An 18,234-nucleotide genomic window follows, 5' to 3' on the forward strand; every position below is an offset into this window, starting at 1 on the left:
ATCTTTTTACACAATCTTTCTTTCTTTATGGAGTCAATTTTTTAATCATCAGACTCCTTCACTTGTAAGATAGGTCTCATCTCATAGCCTGGGCATTGGCTATGGTCAAAACCTTGCCCACACAGCAGTTCTTCAACCAGCTGTTTAGTCCAAAGGGACAGAAAATAACCAGTACAGTTTGAGGTTAACAGCACCTCGAGGTCTGCCAGAGTTTGTTTGTAAAATGTTTTACATATTTCGGATGTTCCTTCAGAGTTGAAGATAGTTTACTTCCTAGTCCAAACCTCCCGCAGGACGACGGGGGATGGGAGTGGGCAGGGTTTGAACCCTGACCATCGATAAATCCAAACATTAATCCAGCGCGCAAACCGCACGACCAGACAAGCTACCTAACTGTCACTGGCTCGGGTCACTGGATGTTTTCTCATGGTTGACTCATCCCCAGAGCCTTTCCCATGATTTGGTTTAGTGATAGGGCTGTGGGTGTTTGGATTTTGAGTTTTCCTTTTCCTAATTGAGTAGCCAAACAAGGTTAATGAGTCCCTCCTGTACCAAGCTTTCTGGTATAGGTATCTAGATACTCATCTGCCTTCTTTCGGTATTTAATAACTGTTAGAACCAATGTTAGTTGGTTGTCAGAGGCTATTTAAAACACACACCATTGAAAACAATTTATAAGTTGTGGAATAATTATATCCATAACCACTTCTGGCAATACCCGAAAAACGGCCAACTCCTCTACCACCCAAGCAAAAGCCACCATAACCTGCGCTATCTGTGGACGGGAGTGTCTCTCCAAAATAGGGCTCCACAGCCACATGAGGAAGTGTGCTCTGAGATGAACCACAGTCGTTCTACATCTGAAGGAGGCCAATGATGATGATGATATAACCACTTCTGGCAATACCCTTACAGAACCAATGTTTTTCTGAATTCTGTGAGCCATTGAAATCTATTTAGACTATTCCTTAAACATTGTTCTATTTGTCTGGATGAAAGTCCTAGTCTGCTTTTGTTTTCCAACCAGTACTTGAGCTGTGTAAGAATGAACACCTCAACTGCAGCCAAGGATGTACCCTTGTGAATGGAGCTGAAGTTTGTTTTTGCAACAAAGGTTTTACACTGGCTGACAATTTGATGGATTGTATAGGTTAGTGATAGAAACAGTGTTATTTATCTATCTTATATAATACTGACGTTACTTCAAAAAAGAAGATGATTACGTCCTACGCGTCATGCATATTTCAAATATTATCAATGGTTCAGAACTGAAATAAACATGAAAAGTGGTAATGATTGCAATACCACTGGTCACATTAAATCTAGAAACAATTTGTAAATATCCAGACAATTTATAGGATCATAGCATAATGAGAATGCTAAAAGCATGAAATTGCGCTAAACAAAAACAATTGGTAAAAATATTTCTAATCACACAGATTTATTATTGTTAGTCTAGATCTTTACACACTGAATTTCATGACTGATCCAAACTAATTGATATGCTTAATAGAAGTTATGTTTTAAAAAAAAAATGTTTTTTTTGTGTTTTTTTTTTTTGTATTTTGCTTGTTTTTCTTTTTGGTTTGTTTTCATTAAGTAGTCTCCCCTTGTCATAATGTTCATTGTGTTGACATTTTTTCCTCAAGTATGTTATTAGTATGTTGGCATTCTACTGCTTGCATTTCAGATGACCTCTGATAACCTCTCAAATGACCTATGATAAATAGTCCACCTCATGGCATTCACTTAAGCAAAGTACCTTTCTTCAGACCCTATGATGTATGGGGCAGATGGTGTATAGGTCTTCTTTTTCTGTAGACATAGTTAACAAAAGTTTCATGTAAGTCAATCTTACTTTTCCCCAACATTAGAGTTGGGTCGACTCTGGGGGCACCTTAAAAATCCTCAGTCAAAATCACTCTCTTCACTTGAATTTGAACCTGAGACCCCTCCATTTAGAAATCAATCTCTTTACAACTCAGCCACCAATTCCAACCCTGATGAAACTTCAGGAGCCAGTGACCCTTAGGCAGCTTGATTCAGCGAATGCTACATCCTGGCAGAGCCCGCAACTCCACAGATCTCTAACTGTATTCCATCTGCTGTTTCTTTGGATACATCGGCTACCTGGAATTGACAGAATGGCTGTAGTTAACCACATTTTTCAGACTATTGCTAATGTTCAAGGTTTCATCTCATTTCAATGAGATGATCTACATTGCTTGGTGACTGAAGGAGGCCATTGATTTTATTCAATGTTAGTAATTTAGACTTATTTAGACTTTGGTTTTTCCATATGAATTGGGACAATATGCTACAAAATTATTTCCATTGAGATCAGTCTCCAGCATCGATTAATTGTTAATACATTACATATATATCATTAGGGGTCTGTTCTTTCCTTGTTTCAGTGTCAATGCCTTTCCACTGTATGTGAATCATAGTATTTGAATTTCGTAATTTATTCATATGTTGTTGTTTTTTGTCATTAACTCTTTCGCTCCGTAATTATTTTTGTTAATCTTCATTTTACTCATTACTATTTCACTACCCCTGTTATGATTGGGCTTCAATAGCTTTGTTGTTTGTTATCAGAAAATGTTGTTTTTGGTATAGAATTAAAGGGAAATGCATGCTCTTTTTATATAGTTCAAAATTAAAGTTTAAAAGTTAAACATTAATTTAATTTAATGCGGTCAAATCTACGATGGTATCGTCGATGAGGAGAGAAAGGGTTAATTCATTTCCCCAGTGATGCATCAGTATTTTTTTAATGCAGCCTTTAAAGTTATTATAGCCTATCCCAAGGAATTCATCTCATTGCCATGAGATGATCCACAGTCATCTCACTACTGGTTGAAGCCATACATAGAAATGAGTAATTTAGTCTGATGACATTTTTGCACATATGGCTCAGCAGCAAGAAGCAGCATCAATTCAGCAACTAAAAATTCACTGATATATTTCTTTTTTTTTTTTTTTTTTTTCTAGAATGTGATAAGTGGAACTTGGGAGTAAACTGTAGCAGCTGGTGTGACAGCGTGTCAGACAACACCGTGGACTGTCATAATGTCACTGGGCAGTGTCTTTGCGAGCCTGGCAGGGATGGCAACAAGCGTGATGTAGACTATAACGAGTGTGATGACCTCACCTATTGTCCAGGAAGCCATGTCCAGTGTCATAATCTGAATGATGGTTTGGTTGAATGCAGATGTACCTCTGGATATGAGAAAAAATTCAATGAGACTCTTTGTACAGGTGTGTCCTCTTTGTTTTGAAAACCTATAAAGTATAAAATTTGGTTTTATGTTAAAGATGTAGCCATTGCTGAATGCTTTGACTTAAAATGTGATTGCAGAGTGATATAGACCTTCGTTAGCATCATTGGGGCCAAGTACTTTCAGAAATTACTTTGATAATAAATATTTCTGTAATGATGAAGATAAATGATTCAAACAAAATTAAACTTTTTTTTCACTAGATGTAGATGAATGTTTTGATCCATTGTTGACCCACTGCAACAGTACTTCGCAAGACTGTATCAACATGGATGGAACATTTGACTGTCTCTGTAAAGCAGGGTACAAACTGGGAAGTAGTAGGACATGTATTGGTGAGGACATTTTCATTTTGTAGGACATGTATTGATGAGGACATTTTCATTTTGTAGGACATGTATTGGTGAGGACATTTTCATTTTGTAGGACATGTATTGGTGAGGACTTTTTCCTTTTGTAGGACATATATTCATACCTGAATGAGAGTTGTTGATACAACTATTGGCCTAAGGATGACATGCTTGTAGATTAAATGAACTTGTTAAGATTAACTTTTGAACATCAATATATTGTTAAACTCTGAGGGTAAGGAAAGACTTTTCTATAAAGTGTATTTTGGGAACATGCAAGATTCTAACTTGTAGTTTGGGAACATGCAAGATTCTAATACTTGTAGTTTGGGAACATGAAAGATTCTAATACTTGTAGTTTGGGAACATGAAAGATTCTAACTTGTAGTTTGGGCACATGAAAGATTCTAATACTTGTAGTTTGGGAACATGAAAGATTCTAACTTGTAGTTTGGGCACATGAAAGATTCTAATACTTGTAGTTTGGGAACATGAAAGATTCTAATACTTGTAGTTTGGGCACATGAAAGATTCTAATACTTGTAGTTTGGGAACATGAAAGATTCTAATACTTATAGTTTGGGAACATGAAAGATTCTAATACTTGTAGTTTGGGAACATGAAAGATTCTAATACTTGTAGTTTGGGAACATGAAAGATTCTAATACTTGTAGTTTGGGAACATGAAAGATTCTAATACTTGTAGTTTGGGAACATGAAAGATTCTAATACTTGTAGTTTGGGAACATGCAAGATTCTAACTTGTAGTTTGGGAACATGAAAGATTCTAATACTTGTAGTTTGGGAACATGAAAGATTCTAATACTTGTAGTTTGGGAACATGAAAGATTCTAATACTTGTAGTTTGGGAACATGAAAGATTCTAATACTTGTAGTTTGGGAGCATGAAAGATTCTAACTTGTAGTTTGGGAACATGAAAGATTCTAATACTTGTAGTTTGGGAGCATGAAAGATTCTAACTTGTAGTTTGGGAACATGAAAGATTCTAATACTTGTAGTTTGGGAACATGAAAGATTCTAATACTTGTAGTTTGGGAACATGAAAGATTCTAATACTTGTAGTTTGGGAACATGAAAGATTCTAATACTTGTAGTTTGGGAACATGAAAGATTCTAATACTTGTAGTTTGGGAACATGAAAGATTCTAATACTTGTAGTTTGGGAACATGAAAGATTCTAATACTTGTAGTTTGGGAACATATAAGATTCTAATACTTGTAGTTTGGGAACATGAAAGATTCTAATACTTGTAGTTTGGGAACATGAAAGATTCTAATACTTGTAGTTTGGGAACATGAAAGATTCTAATACTTGTAGTTTGGGAACATGAAAGATTCTAATACTTGTAGTTTGGGAACATGAAAGATTCTAATACTTGTTGAGTTACAACATTTCATAAACAAAGTTAAGCATTTCCTTAGATTTTTGTGAACTAAAGAACTTCTTTAAGTAACTGCAGAAAGGGAGAGTTGGGAAAACTTTATTTATAGTATCATATGAATGGTAAACATTTAGGCAACTGTTTTACACTATCAACTGAGAAACATTTAGCAACTGTTTTTACACTATCAACTGAGAAACATGGAGCAACTGTTTTTACACTATCAACTGAGAAACATGGAGCAACTGTTTTTACACTATCAACTGAGAAACATGGAGCGACTGTTTTTACACTATCAACTGAGAAACATGGAGCAACTGTTTTTACACTATCAACTGAGAAACATGAAGTGACTGTTTTTACACTATCAACTGAGAAATATGGAGCGACTGTTTTTACACTATCAACTGAGAAACATGAAGTAACTGTTTTTACACTATCAACTGAGAAACATGAAGTAACTGTTTTTACACTATCAACTGAGAAACATGAAGTAACTGTTTTTACACTATCAACTGAGAAACATGAAGTAACTGTTTTTACACTATCAACTGAGAAATATGGCACGACTGTTTTTACACTATCAACTGAGAAACATGGCGCGACTGTTTTTACACTATCAACTGAGAAACATGGAGCGACTGTTTTTACACTATCAACTGAGAAACATGGAGCGACTGTTTTTACACTATCAACTGAGAAACATGGAGCGACTGTTTTTACACTATCAACTGAGAAATATGGAGTGACTGTTTTTACACTATCAACTGAGAAACATGGAGTGACTGTTTTTACACTATCAACTGAGAAATATGGAGCGACTGTTTTTACACTATCAACTGAGAAATATGGAGCGACTGTTTTTACACTATCAACTGAGAAACATGAAGCGACTGTTTTTACACTATCAACTGAGAAACATGGAGCGACTGTTTTTACACTATCAACTGAGAAACATGAAGCGACTGTTTTTACACTATCAACTGAGAAACATGGAGTGACTGTTTTTACACTATCAACTGAGAAACATGGAGCGACTGTTTTTACACTATCAACTGAGAAATATGGAGTGACTGTTTTTACACTATCAACTGAGAAACATGGAGTGACTGTTTTTACACTATCAACTGAGAAATATGGAGCGACTGTTTTTACACTATCAACTGAGAAATATGGAGCGACTGTTTTTACACTATCAACTGAGAAACATGGAGCGACTGTTTTTACACTATCAACTGAGAAATATGGAGTGACTGTTTTTACACTATCAACTGAGAAACATGGAGTGACTGTTTTTACACTATCAACTGAGAAATATGGAGTGACTGTTTTTACACTATCAATTGAGAAACATGGAGTGACTGTTTTTACACTATCAACTGAGAAATATGGAGCGACTGTTTTTACTCTATTATTGATTGGACTTCCATCTTGCTTTTAAAATGAGGATTTAATTTGCGTAATTCCACACATCTGGAAAACTTCAGAGATCATACCAGTGCCTAAGAAACCAAAAATAGATTGTTAAATGATTTCCGCCCAGTAGCACTAACACCTATTGTTATGAAATGTTTTGAAAAATATATGCTTAAACAACTTGTAGCAAAAGTCAATAACAGCCTAGACCCTCACCAATTTGCATACAAAGCAGCTAGAGGAACTGAGGATGCCATTCTATTGCTTTTGGACCAGCTTTATAAGCATCTCGATATACCCAAAACATACGCACGAGTCCTCTTCTTAGATTTCTCCTCAGCTTTCAATACCATACAGCTACATCTAATGATAAACAAACTGAGTAACTTAAATGTAAGCCCTTACTTACAAGCATGGGTTCTAAACTTTTTAACCCAACGGCCCCAGTATGTTAAAGTCAACAACTTCAAATCGTCAACTCGAGTACTATGTACAGGTGCTCCACAAGGTTGTGTACTTTCTCCTGTACTATACACTTTTTACACTAATGACATAAGAAGCATCTATGACTCAGTTAAACTCATTAAATTCGCTGATGATACTGCCATAGTCGGTCTTATTTCAGGAGACGAAACTCAGTATCGAAGCTCAATAGAAGAGTTTACAAACTGGTGCACCGACAACTTTCTAGAACTGAATGTAACAAAAACTAAAGAACTTATAATAGATTTTAGAAAGAAGAAACAAACTATACGTGAACTGCAAATAAACACTACATCTATAGAACAAGTAAAGGCATATAAATATCTAGGCGTTATCATCAACAACAAGCTTTCATGGGAAGACCACCTTGGAACTCTGACAAAGAAAACAGCCCAGCGACTCTTTTTTCTATACAAACTCAATAGCTTTAAACTAAGCAAGAAGATCCTTGAGACATTTTACGGCGCGACTATACAAAATCTGCTAACATACGGAATAACTTGTTGTCAAGGCAACGCCTCATCTAAACTGTTGCGACGTCTAGAAAACATCATTAAAAAAGCATCAAAAATTACACTCACAACATTACCACATTTAAAGGAACTTTTTGAACAAAAGTGCCTAAGAAAAATTGAAAAAATCTTGGAAGATAACGGCCACCCGCTCCATCAGAACTACGCCAGGTCGTCGCAAAGTGGGCGACTGCTGTCAATCGAAACAAGAACGGAGCGGTACAAAAACTCATTTGTACCTCACTCGGTCAGACTCTATCACCGCCACTCATTGATCAGGGAATATGAAATGCACCAAGATGCCTGTGTGTAGTCGCTGAATGAACTCTTTATGTTGTCTGTTGTATTTATGTGTATTTTTCTGTTGTGTTGTCTTTATATGAGAAAAGAGTCCTTGTAATCACAACAAATTTCCGTAAGGATCAATAAAGCAGTCTTAGTCTTAGTCTCAGTCTTAGTCTTCACTCAAGAGGTGTTTGGGATGATAATGGAATAATAGATTGTTCACCACTTAAAGAATCTTAGAAGTGGACAAAATCTAAAATTATTTAACTGTCTTGCATACATTAAAAATATTTCTATTACTTCCTTCATTTAAGCAAAAAAAACTTTTTTTTTATCAGCAAATTTCAGGAGTTATTCACTTGTTCTGAAACTGGATTATCCTTACAGTCTTATAAGTGAAAATCTATTAGACAGCAACACACATGAATTTATGGTCATAGCCAAACAATTAGAACAACAGGTAATAGCTTTGAGAATCATCTCATCAATTCTTATACATTAACTTCAGTCCATTAACATTCAGTTCAGATTATTGTTAATAATTGTCTCTTGAAAAATGCATAGTTTACTTTTTAAAAATTCTATTTTTCTCTCTCAGTTAGTGAGTTTGTATACTGGGACCAAAGAAGCCTTTCTTCCTCCAAAGATTGTCAAATTTGTGTGAGTATTCATGTCAAAAGTAAAACTGCCTTGACTATTAATTATCAAATAACACTACTTACCTTTAGGCTCATTGAGACCTAATTTTGTTACACCTCAAATATCACTTGTACCACATCTGACATTGTTTGTAGCTTGTCCTGTCAACTATAAATAGCTGTTTTTCTTTCAAAACTCATTTGTCTATATACACTGACTGATCAGCTTCACTCTTTGACAATGACAATCATTGGCAAAAAACAAACCCCATTTGGGAAGTTGTTTGAGACAAACATCTATAAAAAAGCTAACAAGATCCTCGAAATAAAAAATCACCCTTTGTGTCAGGATTTTGTGATTTTACCATCACAAAAGAGATACAAGACACTGATAGCAAAAACAAACAGACACAAACACTCTTTTGTTCCCCTGGCAATCAAATCATTAAATAAGTACAATCTGATATAAACTTTGTCACATGTAAATTATGAGTGAGTCTGGTGTGAATGTACACTTTGGTTTCTTATAGTTATAATGTTTTTTGTTTGGTGTAATGCACAAATTGTAAGACAAATTTCCATATGGAATAAAGATTATTATTATTATTATTATTATAATGTACGGCTCACACATACACATTACACACTTTTCATGGCAGACAATGTTTCTATGCCTTGGATTAATGAGGGTGTCACATGGAGTCAGCAACAATGATTAACTACCTTTACTTTACCCAACTAATGTCAGATACCCATTAGAGTTTGGTTGACAATGTACTTATACTTACAAAAGCCACACCACCAATGAAGTGATCAGAAACAGATCACTATAGCAATTGAACGCCACGATGACCTGCTAACTAATGTCAAAAATGCAAACTACATTTAAGTTGATTATATTTAGCCCTGCATAGATCAGACACTGTTAATGCAAGAAGTGTTTTACTAATAGACTTATATTATACAGTAAAATAGAGTTTATAGACCTAATAGAAATAAATAATTAGATATACACATTGAAATACCTATCATGCATCAATTCTTCTTTTCAAAAAGACTATCTATTATTGAAAATATAAGATGTAATATACACATTATAAAGCCTTATCTGAATATTTAGACTTAGAAACCTTTATTGATTGCCAAATCATCCAAAATATGTTTCTCGACTTTCAGCAAAGGTTCTCTCATTGCTGATGTATTGCTGCGGTTTGATTTGAACTATTCCACCAACCCAACCAATGATGTAGCAATGTATGTTCACGTTATTCAATCTGCTAAACAGTTTACTGTAGGAAATACGACTGTACCGATCTTGGACCTTGCTGTCGATAACCAAACAGGTAACACCCATCATGTAGTTGAAATTGGTTAGTTCTTTTATTGTTTACGATCATATGCCTTGTGATATGTTATCTTGGCAAAACATTTTTTTTTCTTACTTTCTATAACATTGTATATTAATAGCTTGTAGTATTTATTTGTTGCAGTAGATTTCTGTGTGTAAAAAATGTGAGAAATTCTAGACTATCATCACTTAATATTCTGTTCCTGTCAGATAAGGGATATAACTATGATGCTTGAGTTCACAAATGAACATATCCAGATTGAAAGTATGTAAGATGTGGGATGAAATATTGTTTTTAAATAACAATTTCTAAAGTACTTTTTAAAAGTACAAGAGATGCACACACATTTCATTATTTCTTCAAAGGGAATTGTTTCTCCTGTCTATTTGGTCAAAGTAGAGCTTAGAAAGTATTGCTTTTCAAGTCTATTGCAGCGATTAAGTTTATTTTAGCTTTGGTTTTGTATATCACAATTTCTTACAAGTTCTTTGTTTTCATTTTTTCTCCCCCAGTTCCAAATACCGACAACTATTGTGATGTATACAGTGTGATCAAGAAAGCATGCCTCACTGGGAACACTTGTGAAGGAGACACAGGAAATTTACAGTGTGAAACAAACAACGGTGAGTCAGTGTTAATTACATTTTAAACACTTTAGAAACTACCTAGCATTAGCTTAAATGTTAAAGTAAAAAAAAAATATTTCCCTTGCCATTCTATTTATCCCTCCACCCACTGATCTGGCTGTAAGCTTTCATCAAGCCCTGGCTATAATACAAAAAACAGAAATGGAAAAGTGGTTTGAGTGCTGGGACAAGTCCCAAAAAGCCCGTGGAGTCTGGGAGTGCATGAGGCGCCCTGACCGCACTTCCCCGTGGTGGAGGCTGTCCAGGCCTGAGCAAGCTATTATAGCACAGTGCAAGACAGGCCACTGTCCCGTTGGCTCATATTTCTCACGGCTATAGCCAAATTTTGATTCACGGTTCCCCCCGCTGCGGGGAAGAAGAGGAAACCGTGCCTCATACTCTGTTTGACTGCCCCAGACTTGCTGATCTCCGTCTCGACAGGTCTGGGAAACCCAAAATTCTCCACCTGTATGGCGACATTTATGCACTACGCAAGACAGCAGGGTTTCTGTCCAGGGCTTTTGCAAGAGAGGATTTGAGCCTCTCAAACCCTCACTCTAACGGAGTTTGATGATGATGATGATGATTTATCCCTCATGCTTTTTTGTGTGTGTTAAGAAAAGTGAAACTCCTATAAATTTATTGTATGAAAGAATGCTACATCTTTGTGCATTTTTTAAAGAGGATTAAGAAAGTAGCACGCATGCAGAAACCTGGAAGTGCCTGTTTTGATGGCTTATAAAGCTTTGTTTTAGAAACCAGTTCTTCTCCATGATTTGTCTCCATGATTACTTCTTGTATGTAAAGTCATCTTAGCTCTCTCTCTCAGATTTCTAGTCATTAACATTCTGTGCATTGTTTGAATTGGTAATTTCATGACTCTAGAAATTTCATGACTAGAAATTTCATGACTCTAGAAATTTCATGACTAGAAATTTCATGACTCTAGAAATTTCATGACTCCAGAAATTTCATGACTCTAGAAATTTCATGACTCTAGAAATTTCATGACTAGAAATTTCATGACTAGAAATTTCATGACTCTAGAAATTTCATGACTCTAGAAATTTCATGACTCTAGAAATTTCATGGCTAGAAATTTTATGACTAGAAATTTCATGACTAGAAATTTTATGACTAGAAATCTACATTCCTATAACTGCTTGGTTGTGAGTTTTGTGCTGTCATCACAATGATCCAGAATTAATCACAATGATCCAGAATTAATCACAATGATCCAGAATTAATCACGATCCAGAATTAATCGCAATGATCCAGAATTAATCACAATGATCCAGAATTAATTATAATTATCCAGAATTAATCACAATGATCCAGAATTAATCACAATGATCCAGAATTGAAGCCCTGCCCGCTGCTACTTCCTGGCATCCTGCTTGAGGTTTGGGCTTGAATATATTAATCTGCTTTACTGAAGTAAGATCCAAACTTTATAAAACAAACAGCACCAGTGTGGTCAAATGGTTAAAAGGAACACCATCAAAGGGGGTCATTGAAATACTTGTTGGTAACCTTTATCTTATTCTGAAATCAAAAAGTAGTAGACATTTATTCCAATGTATTTTTGTTCTCTGCATCTTTCGTTTCATGTGTTAGAATGAGTACTAATTAGCATAGCGTTTGTTATCATTGACCTTTGCATCACTTAAAACAGTTTGTTTTGTTCAATCTTGGAATCATGGTTTTTCAATCCTTAAACAAAAAAATAAAGAAACAGGCCAGGCCAGTTCACTTCAAATTGGCCATTGAATTTTTCTTCATGTCACTATTTCTGCTTACTAGCTCCTTCTAGAGCACTGGTCTGGCTGCCTGGTCATGTGGTTTGTGCGCTGGACTGACATTCGGAATATGTTTGGTCCCTGGTTCAAACCCTGTCACTCCCATCCCCATCGTCACGCGGGAGGTTTGAACTAGAAAGTTCTTCAACTATGAAGGAACATCCAAAACATATGATGCATTTAGTCAAGGTTTTTCTTGAACTAAGAATCGTGTTTCTTTTTCATTGCTTCAGAGTTTTAAGCTCCTTACTTCTGCTTGTCAAATGAGGAATTATTCAAATGATCAACTTGTATGATTGTTCTTCCTGATACTGTTAGCAAAGACGCATAAAAAGTTTATTTTCTAGTTTGAACTTCTTTAAAGAAATTACTTTAAAAAAATATTTTTGTATTGCCCATCTTTAGTGGTATAGCATGGCCAGGTGCACTATGGCCCAAACTCTTTGGTGGACCAGTGGGGGAGGAGAAATCTGGGAGATGGTCTTTATGCCCCCTTTAGGCGCTCAGCAAACACAGCTCAGTTCAAGTCAGAATTTTAACTTGAGTCCCCTTGATAGGTAGCTATGCTGTTTAGGACACTCACACATCCCATTGTCTAGAAAGCACAGTTATTGGTTTGTGTGTGTTTTAGCAATTGATGCAAATTTTGTAGCTTGGTACTTGGTATATTTCTTGTTCTATATGGTGTGTTTAATTCTAAGTGCTCTTACTTCCCTTGTGCCATTAGAGCATAGAATGTGTTGATAGAAGTAATATAAAGTGATATAAAGGTTATCTGTTTCTGTGGCACAAGTATAATGAGGGTGCCAAGCAGCCAGTACAATGACCAGGGTGCCAAGCAGCCAGTACAACGACCAACCTCCTTTACTTTTCACCAACTAATGTCAGGTACCGATTAGAGCTGGGTGGACTCATAGGCACCCTAAAGAACACAAACTTAAAAATCCAAGTCTTCACCAGGATTCAAACCTGTTTCCCTTGGTTCAGAAGCCAAGCACTTTACCACTCAGCCACCTCGCCTCCACTTAGTCGAGTACAGGTCTCTAATAAACATCTAATTAACATGCACAACTAGGTTGCAACTTGGGTAATAGTAGATCAAAATTATTTTTCTATTTTAAAGATACATTGTGTAATTTATAAGATTATGTGATAATAATAGAATAGGGTGTTGATAGCAAATTTGGGAACAAAGGATAAATAGTTTAATGACTAGGAACTTTGTTAATTTGTATTTTTAATTTGTTTTTGTTCAGGACCAACAAGTCACAGTGTGATAGATATTTCTTCTGATGTCATTCCAGATAACAAAGATTTAATCATTGGCCTTGCAGTTGGACTACCACTAGGAGGACTTCTTATTGGTGTACTAGTTGGACTTATCCTTTGTCACAGAAGAAAACGTCATCGAAAACCAGAGGAAATGAGTTTAGTTTTGACTCAGCGGTAAATACTCTTGCTTATCAATGTTTTGCATATCAATTAAACCAAAATGTATTCAGGATTTTAATATGTCCCAGAGTGTATGGATAATTTAAAGATGTCCCAGAGCGTATCCAGGATTTTAAGATGTCCAACAGTGGATCCAGGATATTAAGATGTCCCCGAGTAGATCTGTAGGTGCAGTGGCTGAGTGGCAAAGCGCTTAGCTTCAAAACCAAAGGTCCTAGTTTCAAATCCTGGTGAAGACTGTGATTTTTTATTTCAGGATCTTTTGGGCACCTCTCCAAAAAGCTCTAATGGGTACCTGACATTAGTTGGGGAAAAGTAAAGGTGGTTGGTCTTTATGTTTGTCACATGAACTGATGACCTTTACATCATCTGTCCCATAGATGGCAACATCTGAAAGGGAACTTAACTTTTTTTCTACAAAGTGTATCTAGGATTTTCTGATGTCCCTGAGTTGCTAGTCATATAAAGTGTTGGACACAGTTGCCAATGAAATATATAAGAAATGTCTTTACTTCTGTACAATGAAAACCTTTCTAAGCCCTACCAACTTAAAAGAGTATTTTTCATTAAAAAAAAAACAACTCCTGGGACTTTGAGATGTTACACAGTTAAAATAATCACCCAAGAATAAAAACAACAAACCTAGAAAAAAATCAGTCATAAGTTTAAAAACCTATTTTAAGTTCTTCGGTTTTTGTTTACATTAACAATGTAGTCTACTTTTATAGTAGTACTGCACCTTTACTCTTTTTTTTTTCACTTTGTCTTTTAGTTTTCCTGCTGAAGCGAGAGAGTATGTTGATGCACCAAGAAAATATTTCACTACCTCAATGTAAGTTAGTCTTTTTTTTTTTTTTATTTGTGTTTATGTTAAAAACTCAATTAATATAGCAAACACTTTGACAGGCTATACAAAAAAAAATCATAGAATTTTAATTTAACTTTGAATAATTTTCACTAAAATTGGACTCAAGATTCTGTAAAACGCAGCCAACAATAGACGGAGAATGGATTTAGCTTACTCTCTAAGAACCAAATGTTGTCTGTCTGACCTAACTTCCTAAATCCTTTTGTGTCCCAGTGGAATGTAGCGCTACTTTAGTAATTCTCCGTCCTTTCAATGCGATTCCCCTTCAGTTGACTCTACATCCATCTTGCCAACTTTTCTTCTTGGTCTAACAATCTTCTCCATGTTCGCTTTGGTCTCCCAGCCTTTCTCATTCCCTGTGTGTTCCAGTAGGCCTACAGAGCTTGCTTTGTCTTAAAAAGTGCTAAGTAGTATTGCTCTACTAAGAAATGTTTTTTTTTTGTTTGTTTTTTTAAAGCCAAATCTCTCTAAAACAGGGCAGGTCTAAAGTTAATTCAGTTTAAAAAATAAGTTGAAAGCTGTAACCTCCCTTGTAACTGTTGTTATCAACCAAGATGGCGTAAGAATAAATGGCTGATTTGGCGTCTATAGTTAGCACCTAGAGTTTTGTTATTATTTGTTTATGATCCTCATCCCATACGCTAGGACAAATTTGTACAAATGTTCTTTCTTCCCTAGTGCTATTAGAGCATGGAATGGGTTGCCTGAGCTAGCCAGGAAAACCAGTGACTTGGCAGAATTTAAGTCATTGGTCAATATGCATGACTAAATGCATGACGCGTAGGACGTAATCATCTATTTATTTGAAGCAATGTCTGTATTATATAAGATAGGATAAGATAACCAACAAAAGCATTAAAGAAACATAAACTATCAGAGAATGGGATCTTGTTTACCTTTAGTAGAACAAACTTGTATAAAAATTACTCAAACTACTTAAAAGATTGTCCAATGTAGATAAGGATACTTCACGCATGAATGCAATCAAAACTTACAAATAATTTGTATCCTCATAAGATAGATACTTCTAGACATTGATTACTTTTTAATGACTTTTGTTTAATATCACTTTCAACTAAGTCAAAAGATTGTTGACCATAAATTACTTTAAAAAATACAAATGTACACTTCTAACTTTCAGATCACATGTTGTGAACAGTGACTACAACCAGTTGTCATTTGAGAATGATATCAATGAGGATGCCTACAAGAGCATTCCTGAAGATATACCAGAATCACTAACACAAGATACAACATTGACTGTGCCAGAAATGGAATTTGACTATCAGGAGATTCCTGGACGCCAAACAGAAAATGAACACTTGGAGATGTACAGCAGCAGAGCAGATGTGGAACAACCGTACCAGCGCATTTCTGATATTCCAGGCCTAAATGTTGCTACCACAAGACTTCCAAACACCCGTTTGGATATAAACAGCACTGACAAGGAAAATGCTGAATACTCTTCATACATTACAGATGGCCACTCGGAAGTCTCTAGAAAGAAGTCGGGTGGTGCCAAGAGCTATGTGAATGTTTCTGACAACAATCCAGAAGTAGGGAAGTCTGACGTAGCACAAAGTGGCACTGTGTCCGAAGTTCATACAAGACACAATCAACTGCGACAAGTTCATTCAAGTGGATTAGAGCCAGAACAACCTTACCAGCGCATTTCTGATATTCCAGGCCTAAATGTTGCTACCACAAGACTTCCAAACACGCGTTTGGATATAAACAGCACTGACAAGGAAAATGCTGAATACTCTTCATACATTACAGATGGCCACTTGGAAGTTTCTAGAAAGAAGTCGGGTGGTGACAAGAGCTATGTGAATGTTTCTGACAACAATCCAGAAGTAGGGAGGTCTGACATAGCACAAAGTGACACTGTGTCCGAAGTTCATACAAGACACAATCAACTGCGACAAGTTCATTCAAGTGGATTAGAGCCAGAACAACCTTACCAGGTCATTTCTGAAAACATCCCAAGTCCTAATACTGATACCTCCAAAAGGCATACTAACCCATACATTAATGATGGTAAATTGGAAGTGGCTAGAAGCCAATCAGATGCCAAGGGTTATATGAACATCCCTAGACACATGCCAGATGTGCAGGAGACAGATTTGATAATAGCAGAAAATTTGTCAGATAAAGATAGTGACTATCAGGAGATTCCTGGAAATAAACCAGAAGATGATTACCAGGAAATTCCAGGCAACTGGCTAGGTCAGAGTTCTTGGAATAATTCCAACATAACTTTTTTGTAAGGGAACTTCAAGAAGTTATATTGTAATATTTTTTAGAAGTTTATATATTATAAAAAAAAAGAACAAAATTAGATATATTTTCTGTGAGTATAATGTTAGCTGTACCAATATCTCTTCTCATCTCTTCTTATCTTATATTGTAAATGTTCTTTCAAAAAGAGATAGAGCCTATACCCATTCATGTGTTAATTTAGCAGGCATGTTAAAATCTTCTAGTTTATTATTTTTCCTAGCTGATTCTGGCAGCCCCTTTCAAGCTATAAACAAAACAAAAAGCACTTGTTGAAATTTATCCTAGCATATGGAAGAAGAAATATGCTTTTATCTAAAGCATGTTTGTGATGTCTGAAATACTGTATTTATATGACTACACTTTAGGAATCTACATTAAGTTGACTTGTTGATATTGATATAGCCCCTTCCATGCTATAATACCAGTGGTTGAAACAAAAAGCACTGTAAAAATTTGTCCTAGCATATGGAAGAAGAAATATGCTTTTATCTAAAGCATTTTTGTGATGTCTGAAGTACTGTATTTATATGACGACACTTTATGAATCTACATTAAGTTGACTTGTTAATATTGATCAATTATTTTTGTGCTGTATTTAGAAATGTTGGCTTAAAATGTAAACTACAATTTATTTAAAACAGTAATTGCTGATTCCAGTGTTTAAATATCAAGAGATATTTACCATAGCCATGGTTCAAGAGTTAATAAAGAATTGTTGAGTCTAAAAAAAAATATTCTAGCTTTAGGATGTTGGCATATGTTTTCATGAGAAATAAAAGCCTCTGATAACACACCATGCTGAAAGGATAAATTGCAAATGTCAAATCAACGTTGCCCACTAGGAAACTTTTCTTAAGGAAGCAACTCTCTAACAGGCTATTTATAGCTCAAACTTGAGTAAAAATTCCCTTTCAGTCCCTGTTTTCTATAGTCTATAGGGCAGATGATATTAAGGTCATCTGTTACTTTGGCCTACGGTTAACGAGCAGGGTGTCATGTGGCCAGCACAACGACTAACCACATTTACTCTCCCCAACTATAGTCAGGTACCTATTAGAGTTGGGTGGCTCACTGGTGCCCTAAAAATCCATGTTTTCACTGAGTTTCAAACCCAGTACCCTATGTTCTGAAGCCAAGTGCTTAACCACTCAGCCACTGCGCCCCTGTAATGAATCCAACTTTGAAATATTTGACTATCATTGTATAATAAATGTTCATTATTTATTATATTAATATCATATATATCATGTGTTTTTTTTTTTATGTCATTGTGTTAAATGTGGATTTAATGTGAGAAACATACATATTGTACATTGAATTTCCTTGTGGCAATAAGACATTTTATTTTGACTCCCTAATTATTATCATGTCAATTTAAGAATCTTAAACGAATCATTTTATTCTTATAAGTGATTTGCAATATTTATTGACTGTCTGTGGCTACTACTTGCATTGAATATTTTTTTTTAATGTCAGTTTCTTTTACCA

At 35.5% G+C, this 18,234-nt stretch overlaps 1 protein-coding gene across 1 annotated transcript in view; it reads left to right on the forward strand.

The window, feature by feature from the left end:
* The window catches only part of LOC106073745 (uncharacterized), an 80,151-nt gene extending 63,418 nt beyond the window's left edge, over positions 1 to 16,733 (forward strand). Inside the window, exons 31-40 of the mRNA XM_056045599.1 lie at positions 1,028 to 1,150; positions 2,995 to 3,261; positions 3,485 to 3,616; positions 8,070 to 8,191; positions 8,330 to 8,391; positions 9,546 to 9,712; positions 10,231 to 10,341; positions 13,400 to 13,589; positions 14,368 to 14,427; positions 15,605 to 16,733. Of these exons, the coding sequence (XP_055901574.1) occupies positions 1,028 to 1,150; positions 2,995 to 3,261; positions 3,485 to 3,616; positions 8,070 to 8,191; positions 8,330 to 8,391; positions 9,546 to 9,712; positions 10,231 to 10,341; positions 13,400 to 13,589; positions 14,368 to 14,427; positions 15,605 to 16,733 (2,363 nt within the window). The remainder of the gene's footprint in view (positions 1 to 1,027; positions 1,151 to 2,994; positions 3,262 to 3,484; positions 3,617 to 8,069; positions 8,192 to 8,329; positions 8,392 to 9,545; positions 9,713 to 10,230; positions 10,342 to 13,399; positions 13,590 to 14,367; positions 14,428 to 15,604) is intronic.
* The last annotated feature ends 1,501 nt before the right edge of the window (positions 16,734 to 18,234 follow it).

Source organism: Biomphalaria glabrata, chromosome 11 (genome assembly GCF_947242115.1).
Source record: "Biomphalaria glabrata chromosome 11, xgBioGlab47.1, whole genome shotgun sequence".
NCBI lineage: Eukaryota > Metazoa > Mollusca > Gastropoda > Planorbidae > Biomphalaria > Biomphalaria glabrata.